This window comes from Penicillium expansum (assembly GCF_000769745.1).
Source record: "Penicillium expansum strain MD-8 chromosome Unknown contig48, whole genome shotgun sequence".
Classification (NCBI taxonomy): Eukaryota; Fungi; Ascomycota; class Eurotiomycetes; order Eurotiales; family Aspergillaceae; genus Penicillium; species Penicillium expansum.
In genome coordinates, this window is record NW_015971175.1 from 37,480 (window position 1) to 53,317 (window position 15,838).

A 15,838-nucleotide genomic window follows, 5' to 3' on the forward strand; every position below is an offset into this window, starting at 1 on the left:
GAAGGTTTAAGGAGGAAAGAAGAACAAAGTCAAATTACAGAGCAAGAAGCACCTCGGCCTGCGGGAAACGGGAACAAGGAACGTTGTCCCCCCGCCCCCCGCTGTATGTTTCCCGTAGCACTTTCTTTTGGGCACACTTATCAAGAGCCTTCGTCAAGATTAAAATGACACATGGAGAACATGCATCCATGCTTTCACAGTTAGCCTGAACCAAATATATTTTCTACATATGTCATCTATCTGTCTCACCAGCATTTTCAGACTTTGTGATATCCAATAATTGCCAGTGCTTGCGTGACTAGAAGTGGGACTTGTATCCAGTCACTCGTTCAAAGCCTGCTGCATCCCTATCTATGTATGGTGCCGATATTTCTGCAGACTATCTCTCAGGTGTTCAGGTTCCGCTGTTGGGAAATGGACTGTCTTCATTGCTGTCCCGTTTAGGTACGAGCAAATCCAATTATTTCTTAGAGTTGGGAGCTTTGTCCAACTATCCAATGCAGATGGGAGATGGAACTGTTTCTTCTAAAACGACTGGTACGTCGGGCATGCTGCTCAGTGTTATACTTCACTAATAAAACGAAATCATCACCTAGATCCAATATCAAACGAACGCACTGCGTGGCTTACTTACTATGCGAGATGTTTATTTTGATCTTTCCGCTAGTGACTTTAGGGTTGTTGGGTTTAGAACTAAATGATAAATACCAAATTCTACTACTACATCTACAACTATCTTTTCCAAGCTGGATTTGGTGACGCCTCTTTCTTTGATCCACTGAATGTCTATTTACTACGGCTCTGGTAGATTTTTGATCGTAAAGTACAAAACATTCTCTCACCTTGAGTTCGAGTTGATATTGACAAAACATCCTACAAACTATCAAACGCAGACAGCATAGCATGACTCTCTATCAACCATGCCTGACTAGTATAAATTGTGATATACAAATGGGCTGGGGTATTGGGGCTTAAAATCGCTTTTACCTTCTGTCGTTACTACACCAATCCAAGATGTTCTTTACGCTGCCGTACACAGTCGACCAATCATTATTGTCTCGCTTCTCGAAGTTCGAGCATCTAGGAAGTGTGTCTGTAGGTATTTGTCATTGCAAACATATTATGCCAAGCATCAAAAGCTAGTGATCGTGGTTCCGGGGTTGACGCGATGGGGAAGGGCTAACCGCATCAAGTAAAGGAATCCTTCCGACTCACCATCGTCTACATACCCATGTACTCAACTACGCAATCTTATCACGCCAAGTAGGCTCATAGTCTGTGGGATCAGGGATTATCTAGCTGAGCAATACTATCAAAACTTATCGGTAGTTTTCTCTCCATTGATAACAGTCACCCCGCTCTACCATTTCGGATCTTTATCTCGAGCTTCAAGCTTCCCCTCATCACCCGTAAGCCCCTCATCCTCTTCGTAGTTTCTCCCAACCAGTTCTCTGTTGGACTGCCTAGTCAGGACATCATATCCGAGTATCGCTTTCTATCTGGATGGAGTTGCCCTAAGTTTGAGGAAGTCTTTCTTTTTGAAGGGTATCCCCTCATTCCATGCAATAGAAGACTGTGGCAACATCAGTATAAATAAGAGGTAGTCCACGAGGACTGACTAGAATATTGATTTATCTCTACATTACATCGGTCCTCATAGTCATACTGATTCCTCCAATCATGGCAGTTCCCTTCACCTACCACGCTAAGGCGCAATCTACCTTCAAGCCGCCGCTTATCGCCAATGAGAACGCCTTCTTGGGCGATGTGGAATCAAGGTATGGCTGATACATATTGTATTAGGTAGGCAATTTTGCTAATATACTACAGCGAGAATGAGAACCCAGACAAGCCCATGTCATGCGGCTTTTACCGACTGGAAAAGGGCACACCCCTCGTCTACACCTACACCTACGACGAAATGAAGATTATCGTCGAGGGTAAGTTTGAGATTGCGGACGAGACGGGCCAGAAGGTCACGGCGACTCCGGGCGATGTGTTTTACTTCCCCAAGGGGGCCACAATCACCTTTACAACGGATGACTATGGGCTGGCGTTCTATGTGGGTACTCCGTATCCAGGGCTGAATTCTCAATTCTATTCAAGGGCGAGACTAACGAAAGCAGACTGGCCAACGGAAGCAGGGTGCTGCTTAAATAACAGAATAATATGGCTAGAAATTAAATTTATTTTCCCTTTTTCCCTCTTTTTTTTTAAATTTGCAGGTTCCGTGGTTGGAATTGCCAATTATCGGGGTCCCCGTGCCTCCAATCCATGGAACACTCAGCTGTGTTAGGCTAGCTATTCCTAATCTGGTAGTTTGCTTATATATCCCTTGCAATGGCTTCAAGAATTCAACATGTGATTGCATACCCCCAGGGACCCTTACTATGAATTAACTACATAAGGTATTGACCGGACAATTATTGCTTATTCCCCGAACACGAACTTAGATGTGCGACATTCGTTAGTCTTATGGATTATGCAAAAGTCAAAAACAGAGTGCCCGAACACATCCACCAGTGGCGGTTTCATGTTCGACTCCATCCTAGTCGATCCCACTCGAGAGGAACAGTCAAAGCACAATTAGCGACTGAAAGTGGAGATTATGTTCAGCTCGCCTCGATAAACTCATCCACTCTGCTGGGTTTTAGCTGGGTTTACAAAAGTGTGTATGACGTGGGGAGAGTTGCTACAGCAACTCTGTGAGGAAGGGAGGGGATATCGGGGATGATGAAGTGGATAGTAGAAATTGAGAATCAAGATCCGTCCGATCTTGGTGGAGAGTGATCGACTTTGAAATAATTAACATAAACCTTCAATATTTCCTGAGACAAAGGCAATTTTTCTTCTTTTTCTTTCCTTTCCCCCCCCTCCTCTGTTCAAACGTCTTCGTCACTTTGCCTTTGTTCTTGGGTCTAGTGTTAGTGCCAATTAGTTCCGGCCTTATCACAGGGGTCACACCCAACCCCTCTATCGCTCCTCCATCAACACCATGGCTATTATTTCAGAGGACCATCTTGGTCTACGACTCCCTAATCCCCCACCACTGTTACATACTCGTGGTCAATTCGATCGCCCCTCTACTCCTGCCGATGGATTTACCAGTCCCCCACAGACCCCTCAGGGTAGCCCCAGCAAGTCAAGATTACCTCCGGGCGCACTCGACCTACCCAATGTTTTCGACAAGGCGATGAAGTTGACTCCCACTTCTCCCTCCAAATCGACATACAACCACTACAATCATCCAATGTTCTCTGCTGGCAAAAGTGGCGAGGACTTCAATGAGAGCGTTATCCACCAGAACCCTTCGAGCCCAACGCGTAGGGCCAACAAGGAGAACACACCCCCTAACCCAACGCGCCTAACGAAGGACCTGGGATCAACTCCGACCGCTGCGGCTCTCTCACGTCAGGAACCATACCAACCACGCGATGACACAACCAGACGCCAGGTCCAGATGCGCGGCCTGACCCCCGAGGAAATGGAGAAGCTAGCACAGCCCAAAGTAAAGCGCCTTGTCAATGTGACTCAACTGTGTAAGTGCGGCCCAGCCCAACAATTTGAAGATAGATTGACTGACTATCATGCCCGATAGACTTTCTTGACCATTACTTCGATCTCCTCAGCTACGTTCACAATCGCCAAACCCGCCACTCACAATTTAAAGCCGCCTACCCCGACCCCCCTGCTACCCCTGATGAAGAGCACGAGCCCGCCCTCCTAAAATACCTCGGTCGCGAGCGCGCACATCTGCGGAAGCGTCGCACACGTCTCCGCCAGGGCGATTTCCAGATTCTGACTCAGGTTGGTCAGGGTGGGTATGGACAGGTGTATCTGGCACAGAAGAAAGATACACGTGAAGTATGCGCGTTGAAAGTCATGAGCAAGAAGCTGCTTTTCAAGCTGGACGAGATTCGCCATATCCTGACCGAGCGCGATATTCTCACTGCCGCCAAGAGCGAGTGGCTAGTCAAGCTGCTCTATGCCTTCCAGGATGATTCCCAGATCTACTTGGCCATGGAGTATGTTCCTGGTGGAGACTTCCGCACGCTGCTGAATAATACCGGTGTTCTCCATAATCGTCACGCGCGCTTCTACATTGCTGAAATGTTCAGCTGCATTGACGCGCTACATGTTCTGGGGTATATTCACCGTGACTTGAAGCCCGAGAATTTCCTGATCGATTCCACCGGCCATGTCAAGCTGACCGACTTTGGTCTGGCGGCTGGTATGCTGAGCCCGGGCAAGATCGAGTCAATGCGCGTTAAGCTTGAGGAAGTCGGAAACACGCCGGTTCCCTTCGGTCGGCCTATGGAACAGCGTACAATGGCTGAACGACGACAAGGATACCAGTCTTTACGCCAGCGGGAAGTCAACTACGCCAAATCGATCGTCGGATCGCCGGATTACATGGCGCCCGAAGTTCTCAAGGGCGACCAATACGATTTCACGGTGGACTACTGGAGCTTGGGATGCATGCTGTTCGAGGCATTGGCTGGCTATCCACCTTTCGCAGGCGCGACAGTTGAGGAGACATGGCAGAACCTGAAGCGCTGGCAGAAGGTGTTGCGGAAGCCCGTCTACGAGGATCCGAACTACTTCTTGTCACGGCGGACGTGGGATCTCATCACGAAACTGGTTGCTGGAAAGGAGCAACGGTTCAAGAATATTAAGGAGATTCATGCGCACGACTATTTCGCCGAGGTCGACTTCGAGAGTCTGCGTGACCAACGGGCTCCGTTCGTACCTGAACTTGATTCCGAGACTGATGCTGGCTACTTTGATGACTTCAGCAATGAAGCAGATATGGCTAAGTACAAGGAGGTCCATGATAAGCAGCGCGCGCTGGAGGATATGGCCGATCGCGATGACAAGATGGGCAAGGGCTTGTTTGTCGGGTTTACTTTCCGGTATGTTCTCCTTGAACCCATGATGAGTGGGCTTTCATTTTTAGTATCGTTCTCTTACTGACCATTCTAGTCACCGCAAACCTGCCACCGATAGCAATGGGCGCACCAGCTCGCCACGGAAGCCCATCGCGACGGATGGCACATTCGGGACAATGTTCTAGGTTCCTGACCAAAATCCAGATCTCACATTCATATTCGGTCAACCTTTTCCTCTTCTTACGTTCCGCTGGCGCGTGCTGGTCTCCGAGCTGGATCTTGGTTCCCTTGCGCCAGATGTCCCAGTACTGAGTTTAATGGCTCATTTTTTTCGTCCTTTCTCTTCTTTCTGTTTTAACTTCAACTACATTTTCATCTTGCAACTTGCAGCGCGATACGTTTTCTTGACCCGTTCTAGTTTTATGATGCGCTTGGAGTTGTGAAATTTGATTCTTGTATGATACAGCCATAGACCAAAAATGGCGCGGTTCGTGTCTTCTGCTAGTATTGGTTTCATTGTATGGAATATGGAATATGAGGTTGAGTTCGTTCATGATGAAATTCCAAGTAAATTACATGTAGCCCACATATCTTCTCGCAACAAAGTAACGACTCTTTTAGTTGTCAGGAAGCTGGCGCACCATGCGCAGGATCTCGGACTGGTTGTCGCCAATGACAGCGCGGCCATTGACCCAGTCAACGGTCTGTACAGAAGAGCATTAGTTAAACAGGTCCAGGCAGATCTCCAATATGGCAATGAAAGTAAGGAAAAGGTCGAACATACAATAGGTCGCACGAAATTCTCATTATCCTCCTTGAACTTCTTCAACGCATCCTCCGCATCGCGGGCGCCCTTTACCAGCTCCGCGACACCATACGTCACCTTATTGCCGGGACCACCAACACCGCTGACGGGCGAGATGTAGTCGAGGATACTGCGAAGCTGGTCTGTTGTTGGGGGCGAGGTGGTAACCTCCAGCTCGAACTCGCCGCGCTGTTGCTTTGCGTGGGTAGAGTGGTCGCTAGCCTGGTCTTCTGTGGCTGTTTCGCTAGCGGTCGAGGAAGCTTGTTTCAGGATATTGAGGGTTCTGGTTGATGCTTGGATGGAGGGGGAGTGGAAGAGGGTGATTGGGTCGAGGGTTTTGCTCTGTTTGTGTGTTAGATGGTGACTTGGAAGCTAGGGGAGGACGAATGAGTGGCATTGGGAGTTGGTATATGTGAACTTACGAAGCGGAACATCTTGACGGTTTGGATATTTGTAATTGATAGTGTTGTGGTGATAGAGGCAGGTGTAATGGAGGGAGTTGGAAGAATTGGGGTTGAGCTTAGGCGGCAGTTCCTGGATGATGTCATGCGTTGGCTCGGGTCGTCTCGGGCTAAGATACGTTGGTCCGAGTAACTTGATTTTCTCTTTTGAGCATGCGCTACGGACTACCACATTGGGAAATACTATGGAGGATACACAATCATTTCCTATGATTTGGCATCTGGCTTCTAGCAGAGAGCAATGTCATCTCTATGTCCATCCAACGCTCCACTCCGCATTTGACTCTACCATCGTGGCATAGCTTCTCATTGCTGAATTGACTGTCCCCATGCAGTTGATTGGTCCGATTGTGCGGTACAACTGAGCGATATATCCGATGAGGCTTAGGACACAGGATGTTGGGGAGGGTGCCGAATTTGGAGGCTGCGTGGTATTGTACCTCGCTCGCTGGAGGCAAGTATCAGGGTCTCGCCTTTGGCAGATATCTTGGGCCATTCATTTAGCCATGTCTGCACATACTAGTTAGTGCCAGGAAAAAGTGTCAATTACGCAATAGGATGAACATACCCAGACAATAAAAAAAAAACTCTAGGTTTCAATTTCTCCCTTCATAAACCAAAGTTCTCAACATGCAAGTAGATCCCCTGCGCGCCAGTTCCTTTGTGCACAGCTCGTTCGTCACTGAGAGAAACCACGCTACGGCGGACATCGTCTGCGAGGCCACGAGGTCCACACACAACCACGGCACTTTCTCCTTCGGCTTTCTCCAAGACCTTGCGGATGATGGTTCGCGGAGTGGGACGACCAGAGAGAATATTGGGATGAATGGTTGTTTTGCTTGTGAGGTCTTCAGGTCGAAGGGACTTCACATCCAGAGCAGCCTTCTCAGGCTGAACAGGTGCTGGGCCGGAGCAGGTACAGGCACAGGTGGTACTGATCTCCTCATCTTCAATTTGGGCAGTGCAACAGCAGCCTCCACCAGGGAGACACCCCTTACCTGTCGCCACGGGGCCCGGAGTCGTGGTTGACTCCGCAGAGATAGAATGGATCGAGATATTGTCTTTCTCGGATATCTCCTTGGTCTCATCTTGGGTAAAAGTATCCAGTATAGGGTCAGACTGTGTCTGCAATGGTAGCAAGGTAGAGATAGGCGGATCTAGCTTTTCATCGCATGTGATATAAATGCTTATTTCAATCTCCTTCTCAAAATTCGAATTCGTGCGTCGACACTCATTCACGTCTACCAGCAGAGACTGCAGTTCGGAGTCAAAGTAAGTCAGCTGAGAGCGTGATTTAATTACCCAGATAAAGCGCAACCGCTTGGTGGCTGTTAGACGAGCGATACGAGCAGGTATCTGCTCCCCCTTGCTCTCTATTTTCCATGCGGAGACAATGTCCCGCAGAAGAGGTATTGTGAATGTCGCACCCATGCCACCTGCCAGCAGTATGACACTGTCGAACTGACGCAAGGGCCGAATGCTTCCATATGGCCCTTCGATAAAGACTGTTGTACCAGACATCACTTGTCCATTCCCCAATAGGCCATCACTCTTTGAGGCGTACCGGAAGAAACTTCTCGTTCCCCCATTCTCGGCGTGGATAAAGAATTTCATCTTATTATCTTCTGGGATCGAAGCGATAGTGAATGGGTGGCATTGCAATGGAACGACAGAGTGGCAAGTGAGGAAGACGTGCTGACCAGGTTGCCACCCAATAGCGGGGGCTTCGATAGTAACACAAGTGACATTTCCAGGTAGTGGAGTAAAGGTGGCCGAGTGTGCCCAGAGAGCATTAGAATTGTTCTTTCGGTGGAAAATGGCCAAGTTCGCATATGCACCCCAGGTGTAACGAGCAAGCCTATCGAAGACCACAAGCCCAATCGGAATCCATACCCAGGTCTTGACTTCGTCGGGCGCATGCATCCATACCGCAACAATAAAGCCAACAAAAGTGACTAGATGCTGGATAACAAAGAACTCATAACTGAGCCGACGGATTGGAGCAAAGGAAGTAATCACAATAAAGGTCAGGATGACCCAAGCGGCAAATCCACGCTTCGTCAACGGATCGTTATAAAGCTGGTAAGTGATATAATTCCAGCGGCCCCAATCGCGGAACCAGAATCCCATATGGATGGTGGTAGTCAACCACAGCGTCCGGGCGACCCAGCGATGGTACCAGTTCAGACTGACGTAGCTCATTCCTGCCAAGAACCCGATAATGTTCTGTCTACCTGCCAGCAGAAAGATCAGTGGCAGCTGGCAAATCGCGATGAATCCAGTGCGGTAGCCAATGTTCTCCCATGCCCATGGATCCAGAGTGTCCAGTTTGTAGAAACAAAGGACCATGACTACTATCAGGTTGGCTAGCATGATGAGGACGGGTCCAAGTGGCGGGAAATGGAGGGTCAATCCTCCCAGTTGGAGCGGTCGTGGAGTCGCATAGGTGACTTCGCGGGCTGTTGCTATGATGGTGGCGTAGAGATTGAAGAAGAGTGATTTTGGTTTGGCGGGCGTGAGTGAAGAATCTCGCAAGCTGATGATTGTTAGTCAAGATCACCGGATGTCAAGGCTAAACATACCGATGGCTAGCGATAACGCGATCCAGCACGTTAACGAGGGTTGCGACACCGATTGCACTTCCCACGACAGCCCAGTACATCTTCTGTAGGGTGAACAGACTTGGAACGCCATCGCCCATGGACATTGAGCCCGCAGGCATGTCACCCATTGACATGGACATCTTGTGCTGGAGTTGTAGAAGAGAACATGAGATTGAAAGCCTACAAACCTACAAAGCACCAGCTCAGGTCCACGGGTGTATATGGATACGAAGTCACCAATGATAGAGCAGATTACCAATATTATGCTCAACCATGCTCATATCTCAAGGTGGGTCCGCCATGTGGGCGCCGTTCGAGTTGCTCAATGCGTCAATGCGTCAATGCGTCGTGTAATTTCAATGTGACTTGTTTCTTTTTCTTATCTTTATTTCCATACATATCTCTGTTGATTCACACATTTCTTTATCAATCATAGAAGGCGCAGTACCAGTTCTACCTCACGCAGTATGAGCTCCTCAATGAGCTCTATGAGCATGACTATGGTTTTCACAAACACCCACAACACACCACTTTTCTCCAATGCTTGGACTCCTTCATCCTCGGGTAGCTTTGCAGGCACATGTATTTTCTTGATTGTTCTCGCTATCATCGACCGATGTCTCATGGCTTTCAAAGCAACCATGGAGCGCCACTGGCTCGCCACACATCTCAACCGACGATATGTTACTGTCGCTGGCAAAAGCACCGAAGCTGGCAACATTGACGCCGACCCGGATGCAAAACTCGCTTCGCTTATCACCGCGCAGGGAGTTGAGGAGTCAGTCAAAGTTGTGAGCAACATCACTCATGGGCCAATTCCCTGGCGGTTCAGCGTTGATCTGCCGCGAGCAGTCCTATTCCTATTCATTGTGGGCATATCATATTTACTGTATGTTTTAATATCTACTGGCCATTATTTCATAAATACTAATATCATGCCTAGTATGCTAGCTGTCATGACTATGAACATCGGCTATTTCTGCTCAGTGCTTGGAGGCGCTTTCCTCGGGGAATTAGCGGTCGGACGTTTTATTCAAACTAATGAGCACGGACACTGAGATTCCAAGCGTTGACTTTCTTTGATATTATTTTACTGCATGTTGATTTTATTTATGGCCTTGAGCATCTGTCTGGCGTTGGGGAATAATGCTTTGAGGGTAATATGATATACGAATTCACTTTACTTTGAATCTTTCTCGTCATAAATCTCTCTTTTCCCCTCATCTATTCCACTTAAATCTTTTATCGCTGTCTCCGGCCCTCAGCGGTCCCGCATGCAATCACCTGACTAAGCCATGCGCGCGCAATTGAGCTAATTTACTAACCGTATTTGGACTAACCCGTCGGGTAATATCCACTCTTAACGCTAGCGCAAGGCTTGAAATTTACTTTTGAGCAGGTGTGGTCCGACCTCGGGAGCTACCAAAACAGCAGGTCCATGCCATCATAATTTGGAGTATAGTCCGAGATATAACCATTGTCAAGAAATCGGCTGGTTTGCCCACTACGGAGTGATTAGGTACATATGTAGAATTGCCAAAGTATAGCATGATAAAGAAGCATCGGGGAGTGAAGTGCATATTATAGGAGCCTAGATATCATCCCATAGAACACATGTGCAGGATAGTGTCGGAACATTCCGAAGCATGCATAATCTCAAAGGGGAAAGGGTCATGATTGCCGATATTTCGGATCCAACGGGGCTTCACAGGTGGACCCTGGTCTTTTCAGGTCCCGCTAACTCCCTCACTAACTCCCTCACCTTATATATGCAGAGCTCGTATAGAAGAGTTCAAAGAGCTGGGCTCTCCCACTTTTCCTAGTATATCATCTCCTGTCTAATTTAGATCCTATACTTTATTCCTCTCTTTCTTCACAACCATCCGACAACATACTTACAATGAAGTTCTCTCTCATCGCATTCACGGCCATCGTGCCATTGGCTTCCGCACACTTCAAGCTGATGTATCCCACCTCCCGTGGCTTCGATGAAGATACCATGCCCAATTTCCCCTGCGGTGGAATGAGCCAGTCCTCTAATCGCACCAAGCTACCACTGTCCGGTGGCTCATTCCCCGTAGCTCTTGAGATGCACCATTCTCAGACTGCCGTCGAGATCCTTCTTTCTCTGGGTAGCGATCCGGGAGACAACTACAACATTATCCTCTCGCCAACTTTCCAGGTCAAAGGCCTTGGCGAGTTCTGTCTTCCTCACGTCGAGATCAATCAGAAGCTGATCGGCCGTAATCTCACCAACGGAATGAACGCTACCCTCCAGGTACAGACCAACGGTGACCCAAGTGGTGGTCTCTATGCTGTATGTTCACTTCTCCTTCATCTCCATCTTGGTTCTCTTGTTGTGATATACTAATGCAATATAGTGTGCCGACATCCAATTCTCCTCCGACGTCACATACCAGACACCATCTGCCTGTAGCAATAACACCAATCTCGTTGCCACCGCCTTCTCCGGTGCTTCTGCTGCGCGTAATGCCAACGAGTCTACTGCTGAGGGTCAAGCACAGAGCGGATCCTCATCCACTTCCTCCACTTCCTCCACCTCCACCTCCACTTCCAAGGGTGCTGCTGTGCCGATGCAAACTGCCGCTTGGGGAGTTATTGGTGCTGTTCTCGTCGGTGGAATTGCTGCACTGTAAAATCTGGTTATTCAATTCCTCGCTCTATTTGTCTTTCGTCTCGGAGTTTAGCGATGCATAATGAACAATGATATCTCGTGCCCCATCGTTCCCCCCTCATAGCAAAACAATCAACATTGTGTTTATTGCTATGTTATAACCACCTCACCCGCCAAATCTGTATTTCAACTACCATCCTTGTCTTATGGGTATCCGAGACATTTGCGAAACAACTCGACAGTAAGGAATTGGGGCCAACCCTCAGACTGTACCCATCTGAAGAAATCGACTATTCAATGGTTTTTTTCCGATAAAGTTTACTCAGCCGCAATATCATTTTGTCTAACTAGGATGCTGCAAAAGACCCAGTCAATAGGTCGACTGTCCCCAAGGGAAATTGCTATCGTGATTGCTTTTTTTATCCATCTTCTTCCTTTATGTACAGAAACCAACCACGCTTTGCTGATTCTTCGGCGATTTTGTAAGCCCAATAGGGTGGTCATTCGCGAATCAATTGCTTTGGCAAACTGATGGGTCTCTTTGTTATCCAGCCTCTTTGTTATCCAGCATTTCAATCTTGCCCATTCACATCAGTAGAAGAATGCCTCTTGTGGTGCAGATGTGTATAGTGTAGAGTGTCACGTGTGCGGGTAGATTGACCTATATCAAACAACGGAACATCGATCAGGGGCCAGTCTCTGGACATTCTGGACATCCAACAAGCAAGAAGGAGTAGCTTGTAGGGTGCTGGCAATATTTTATCATGGAGAATCTCGAGATCCTACGTCCTGTTGGTAAGTAAATTCCTGTCAAAAATAGTCGGGAACCTTTTCCGAAAGTCAACAAATGTCTGACACTAGTCAGGTCGATTGGAACAATATTCAACGTCGCGCCACCAGGTCGGGTTCTACTTAAATGTTGCTGTATCAGCAACTTATTTCCTCCCAGATGCATTTGTGCTTCCTATAAAAAATTATGTCTATCAGGCATGCGAAGCCGCAATCACGGAACATCCGTCGCTATCCGCCATCGTGGCAGACGATCACACACAAGACCCCTATTTCGTGAGGCTGCCAGAGATTGATCTTGACCAAGTTGTATCTTTCCAGGACAGGAAACCAGGCTTGTTAGCTACCGAAGCCGATGGAGAGCCTACTCCAGATCTTGACCTGCAAACCTTGCTTGCAACCCAGCACAACACGCCTTTCAGGGCTCCAAATCCTTTATGGAGAGTCTGTGTCCTGCTAGATATAGAGCATGAGCGGAAATTTACCGTGGCATTTGTATATCACCACGCCATTGGTGATGGAACCTCCGGAAAAGCCTTCCATCAAACATTCCTACGAGCCCTAGGCGCAATGGACTCCTCGGACCAGACTAAATCCATCATCAAGTCACCACAGCTCCCTCTTTTGCCAAATATCGAGCGTGTGCACCCAATGTCTCTTTCCTTGTTCTATCTTGCCAAGAAAATATTTCAGGCAAAAATCTACTCCCGACGACCCACAGGTCTATGGACTGGCTCTAAGATCCTAGTCCCTTCTCAAACCCGGCTGCGGCTCGTGCCATTCTCCAAACTACTCGTCGGGGCAATAAGAGACAGATGTCGACAAGAGGGTACGACGATCACCGCACTCCTGCAGACGATCGTCGCCCGCTCAATCTTCGCACACATCCCGCCTGAGTTTACGCAGCTCGCTTGCACTGGGGCGCTCTCAAGCCGGCGCTGGCTGCCAGATGTTATCACTGATGAGTCAGTGGGCGTCTGGGTCCAGGACTACGAAGAGACCTATTCCCGGGCGACAGTGGCGCCGTCTGACGGCTCCTTCCCGTGGGCAGAGGCTAAACGGTCTCGTGAAACGATTGAGTCCGTTCTAAAAATGGAAGGGAAGAATGCTAGCACGAGTCTGCTACAGTTTGTGGATGATTTTCAGGAAGAACTGTGCTTGTCCAAGGTTGGAAAGGACCGCGATAAGAGCTTTGAGGTGTCGAATGTTGGCGTTCTGGGCCCACAAACAAACCCTGACCTGCCGTCTATCAAGGGTATGGTATTTTCACAGTGTGCCAGCGTGATGGGTAACGCCATTGAGGTGTCAGCTGTCACTGGGGGGGATGGGTGTTTGGTGCTGGCTGTTTCTTGGCAGCAAGGGGTTGTGGAAGCCGATCTCATCAATGAGGTCGTTGAGTCGATTAAGCAGGAGTTATACTCTGTTGACGTGGTGTGATCAATGGAGATTATTATTACTAAGATATGGCCTTTATAATGTTTAATAATGCATCCATAGAATGAGCCCTGCCGAGGTCATGCTGTTATCAAATGGGCGGTGAGAGGGCGATAACGTCGGCGGCAGAAGCGTGGGGAATATCCTTTACCCAACGTGTTTTTTTTACATCTCATAACATATATCGACTTTCAATATGACGCGTAGTCCTTACATTGTTCCGGCGCTCACGAAGCACACCGCTACTGTCATCATGGCCCACGGGCTGGGAGACAGGTAAGTGCATCGCCAGAAGGAGATAGACGAGAGTATCGAGCCTGACAGTGTTTGAATATAGTGGTGCCGGATGGTATGGAAATTCCCATAAATTACCCAGCCTAAGCTCGTGAGCCTCTCTTCTGACCATCAATCTCTAATAGGGTGTCCCTTGCCCAGACCTGGCGCCGCCGCGGCAAGTTCGACGAGGTGGCCTTTATCTTCCCCAATGCGCCCGACATCCCAATCACAGTCGTATGTGAGCCTCATATATATAATAAATTGAATATGGATTGACAAAATATTGGTTAGAACTTCGGCATGAGCATGCCTGGATGGTACGACATCACCAAGCTTGGCCGTGATGTGAGCCCTCCATTCCCTGAACCACCGAAGAAACTCTCAGCGCTAATAATCGTCTCCCTCTATCCAGATGGACTTTGAAGAAGCCCTCCGCACCCAAGACGAACCAGGAATTGTCCGCTCCCGTGACTACTTCAATACCCTCATCGAGCAAGAGATGAACAAGAATATCAAGGCGTCGCGTATCATCCTGGGCGGGTTCTCCCAAGGCGGTGCGATTTCCGTTTTCGCCGGTGTGACCAACAAGGAAAAGCTCGGCGGTGTCTTTGGTCTGTCGTGCTACATGCTATTGAGCGACCGGATTAAGAACTACATGCCCGAAGAGTGGGTCAACAAGAAAACGCCATTCTTCCTTGCCCACGGTCTCGAGGATAACGTTGTTCCATTCGAATCTGGGAAGACCTCGGCGGCTAAACTTAAGGAGCTTGGCCTAGAGAACGTTTCCTTCAACCAATATGAGTATGTTTTTGGTCGCTGTTGTTCCGGGTTGTGATAGTCTGCTAACGTGATTCTAGAAATCTTGGTCACTCGGCAACCCCCGAGGAAATTGATGACCTAGAGAAGTTTATTGAGAAGGCGCTCGCCACTGAAGGAGAGGGTAATGTTTCTACTAGCTTATGACTTGGTCATGATCGGAGTGAGAACATTGAAAGTGGTATTTGGGGATATATCTTGATCGTGGGTTTCATAGTGCTGCTTGCTGCTGTCATCTGGTCTAGATATCAGTTGCAAAAACAGAAAAAATCCACGCAGAAGCAGCACTAAGAGCCCCAACCCGAGTCCACTTTTAGGGTACATAACAATGAAATTCAAAGATTCCAATTCTGGCATATCCCAAACCCCAGAAATACTGCGTAGTTGATAACATGGGTTCCTTTTACATCGTTCAATTGCATAGCTGATAACCATAGGAGTTCTGCATTCTTGGTGTATGCATGAAGTGACGTATGCATGAAATCAATTAGGGCTTAGCCTTGAAAGGATCTAGGTGTATTTCAATTATGACGAATTAGCTTGGACTTTCAACAGCATGAAGAACTAGTATACTGAATTGCAGGGGAGAAGTTTCAATACCGATATGAATATACACAGTTCCACCAGCCCTTAGATCCAAAATACAACCGGTGCAGCCGACAATGACAAACCCACCAGCTACTTGATCTACGTTGATAACATCCGATTAAGAGAATTCTCCATCCACTACCCCAGCTACTGACCTACAACCTGCAGAACCCGGTAGCCAAGCAGGCGGCGTGGCCCACCCGCTGCAGATGTGCACATTTATCCTAGCACCTGGCCGGCCGAGCATAGACCTAGAGGAAATCTTGAGATAGCAATGTGTTGTACAGACATATGCGGCATGGTTGCAGTAGAACGAGATTTGCTTTTAGATTATGATATTGCAGAGACACAGTTCGGAAATCGGTAGTTGTACATTGATATAAGCCTCGCATATTGAGGCGGTAGATGCAAAGATGAGGGAAGAGTCGCAGTATCGTACAGCCAATAAAAATCATGACATACACCCAGGGATATCCAAAATTGCAGATAGTGCAGAAAATTCGGGCTCTCGAAGCCCCGGGATGGAAAAGAACAGTTGTGAG

At 48.2% G+C, this 15,838-nt stretch overlaps 8 protein-coding genes across 8 annotated transcripts; 6 read left to right on the forward strand and 2 right to left on the reverse strand.

Moving 5' to 3' along the window:
• Positions 1-1,680: 1,680 nt before the first annotated feature.
• Positions 1,681-2,156, forward strand: PEX2_017410 (cupin domain-containing protein; the record flags this gene model as incomplete). Its single annotated transcript, XM_016739016.1, has 3 exons — positions 1,681-1,778; positions 1,831-2,062; positions 2,127-2,156. The coding sequence occupies 3 exons, from the start codon at positions 1,681-1,683 to the stop codon at positions 2,154-2,156; spliced, it is 360 nt and encodes a 119-aa protein (XP_016602903.1).
• Positions 2,157-2,995: 839 nt separating this feature from the next.
• On the forward strand, positions 2,996-5,074 carry PEX2_017420 (putative serine/threonine protein kinase; the record flags this gene model as incomplete). The annotated part of the gene is made up of 3 exons (XM_016739017.1): positions 2,996-3,539; positions 3,599-4,913; positions 4,984-5,074. 3 exons carry the CDS (start codon positions 2,996-2,998, stop codon positions 5,072-5,074), a joined length of 1,950 nt encoding a protein of 649 aa, XP_016602904.1.
• A 432-nt stretch (positions 5,075-5,506) lies between these two features.
• On the reverse strand, positions 5,507-6,128 carry PEX2_017430 (uncharacterized protein; the record flags this gene model as incomplete). The annotated part of the gene is made up of 3 exons (XM_016739018.1): positions 5,507-5,593; positions 5,674-6,036; positions 6,117-6,128. The coding sequence occupies 3 exons, from the start codon at positions 6,126-6,128 to the stop codon at positions 5,507-5,509; spliced, it is 462 nt and encodes a 153-aa protein (XP_016602905.1).
• A 636-nt stretch (positions 6,129-6,764) lies between these two features.
• Positions 6,765-8,898, reverse strand: PEX2_017440 (ferric reductase family protein; the record flags this gene model as incomplete). The annotated part of the gene is made up of 2 exons (XM_016739019.1): positions 6,765-8,691; positions 8,738-8,898. The coding sequence occupies 2 exons, from the start codon at positions 8,896-8,898 to the stop codon at positions 6,765-6,767; spliced, it is 2,088 nt and encodes a 695-aa protein (XP_016602906.1).
• Positions 8,899-9,225: 327 nt separating this feature from the next.
• Positions 9,226-9,816, forward strand: PEX2_017450 (copper transporter family protein; the record flags this gene model as incomplete). The annotated part of the gene is made up of 2 exons (XM_016739020.1): positions 9,226-9,647; positions 9,702-9,816. 2 exons carry the CDS (start codon positions 9,226-9,228, stop codon positions 9,814-9,816), a joined length of 537 nt encoding a protein of 178 aa, XP_016602907.1.
• An 842-nt stretch (positions 9,817-10,658) lies between these two features.
• Positions 10,659-11,415, forward strand: PEX2_017460 (putative GPI anchored protein; the record flags this gene model as incomplete). Its single annotated transcript, XM_016739021.1, has 2 exons — positions 10,659-11,075; positions 11,140-11,415. The coding sequence occupies 2 exons, from the start codon at positions 10,659-10,661 to the stop codon at positions 11,413-11,415; spliced, it is 693 nt and encodes a 230-aa protein (XP_016602908.1).
• Positions 11,416-12,157: 742 nt separating this feature from the next.
• Positions 12,158-13,619, forward strand: PEX2_017470 (uncharacterized protein; the record flags this gene model as incomplete). The annotated part of the gene is made up of 2 exons (XM_016739022.1): positions 12,158-12,188; positions 12,259-13,619. 2 exons carry the CDS (start codon positions 12,158-12,160, stop codon positions 13,617-13,619), a joined length of 1,392 nt encoding a protein of 463 aa, XP_016602909.1.
• A 193-nt stretch (positions 13,620-13,812) lies between these two features.
• On the forward strand, positions 13,813-14,855 carry PEX2_017480 (palmitoyl-(protein) hydrolase; the record flags this gene model as incomplete). Its single annotated transcript, XM_016739023.1, has 6 exons — positions 13,813-13,892; positions 13,954-13,965; positions 14,036-14,126; positions 14,184-14,237; positions 14,305-14,693; positions 14,750-14,855. 6 exons carry the CDS (start codon positions 13,813-13,815, stop codon positions 14,853-14,855), a joined length of 732 nt encoding a protein of 243 aa, XP_016602910.1.
• Between the last annotated feature and the right edge of the window lie 983 nt (positions 14,856-15,838).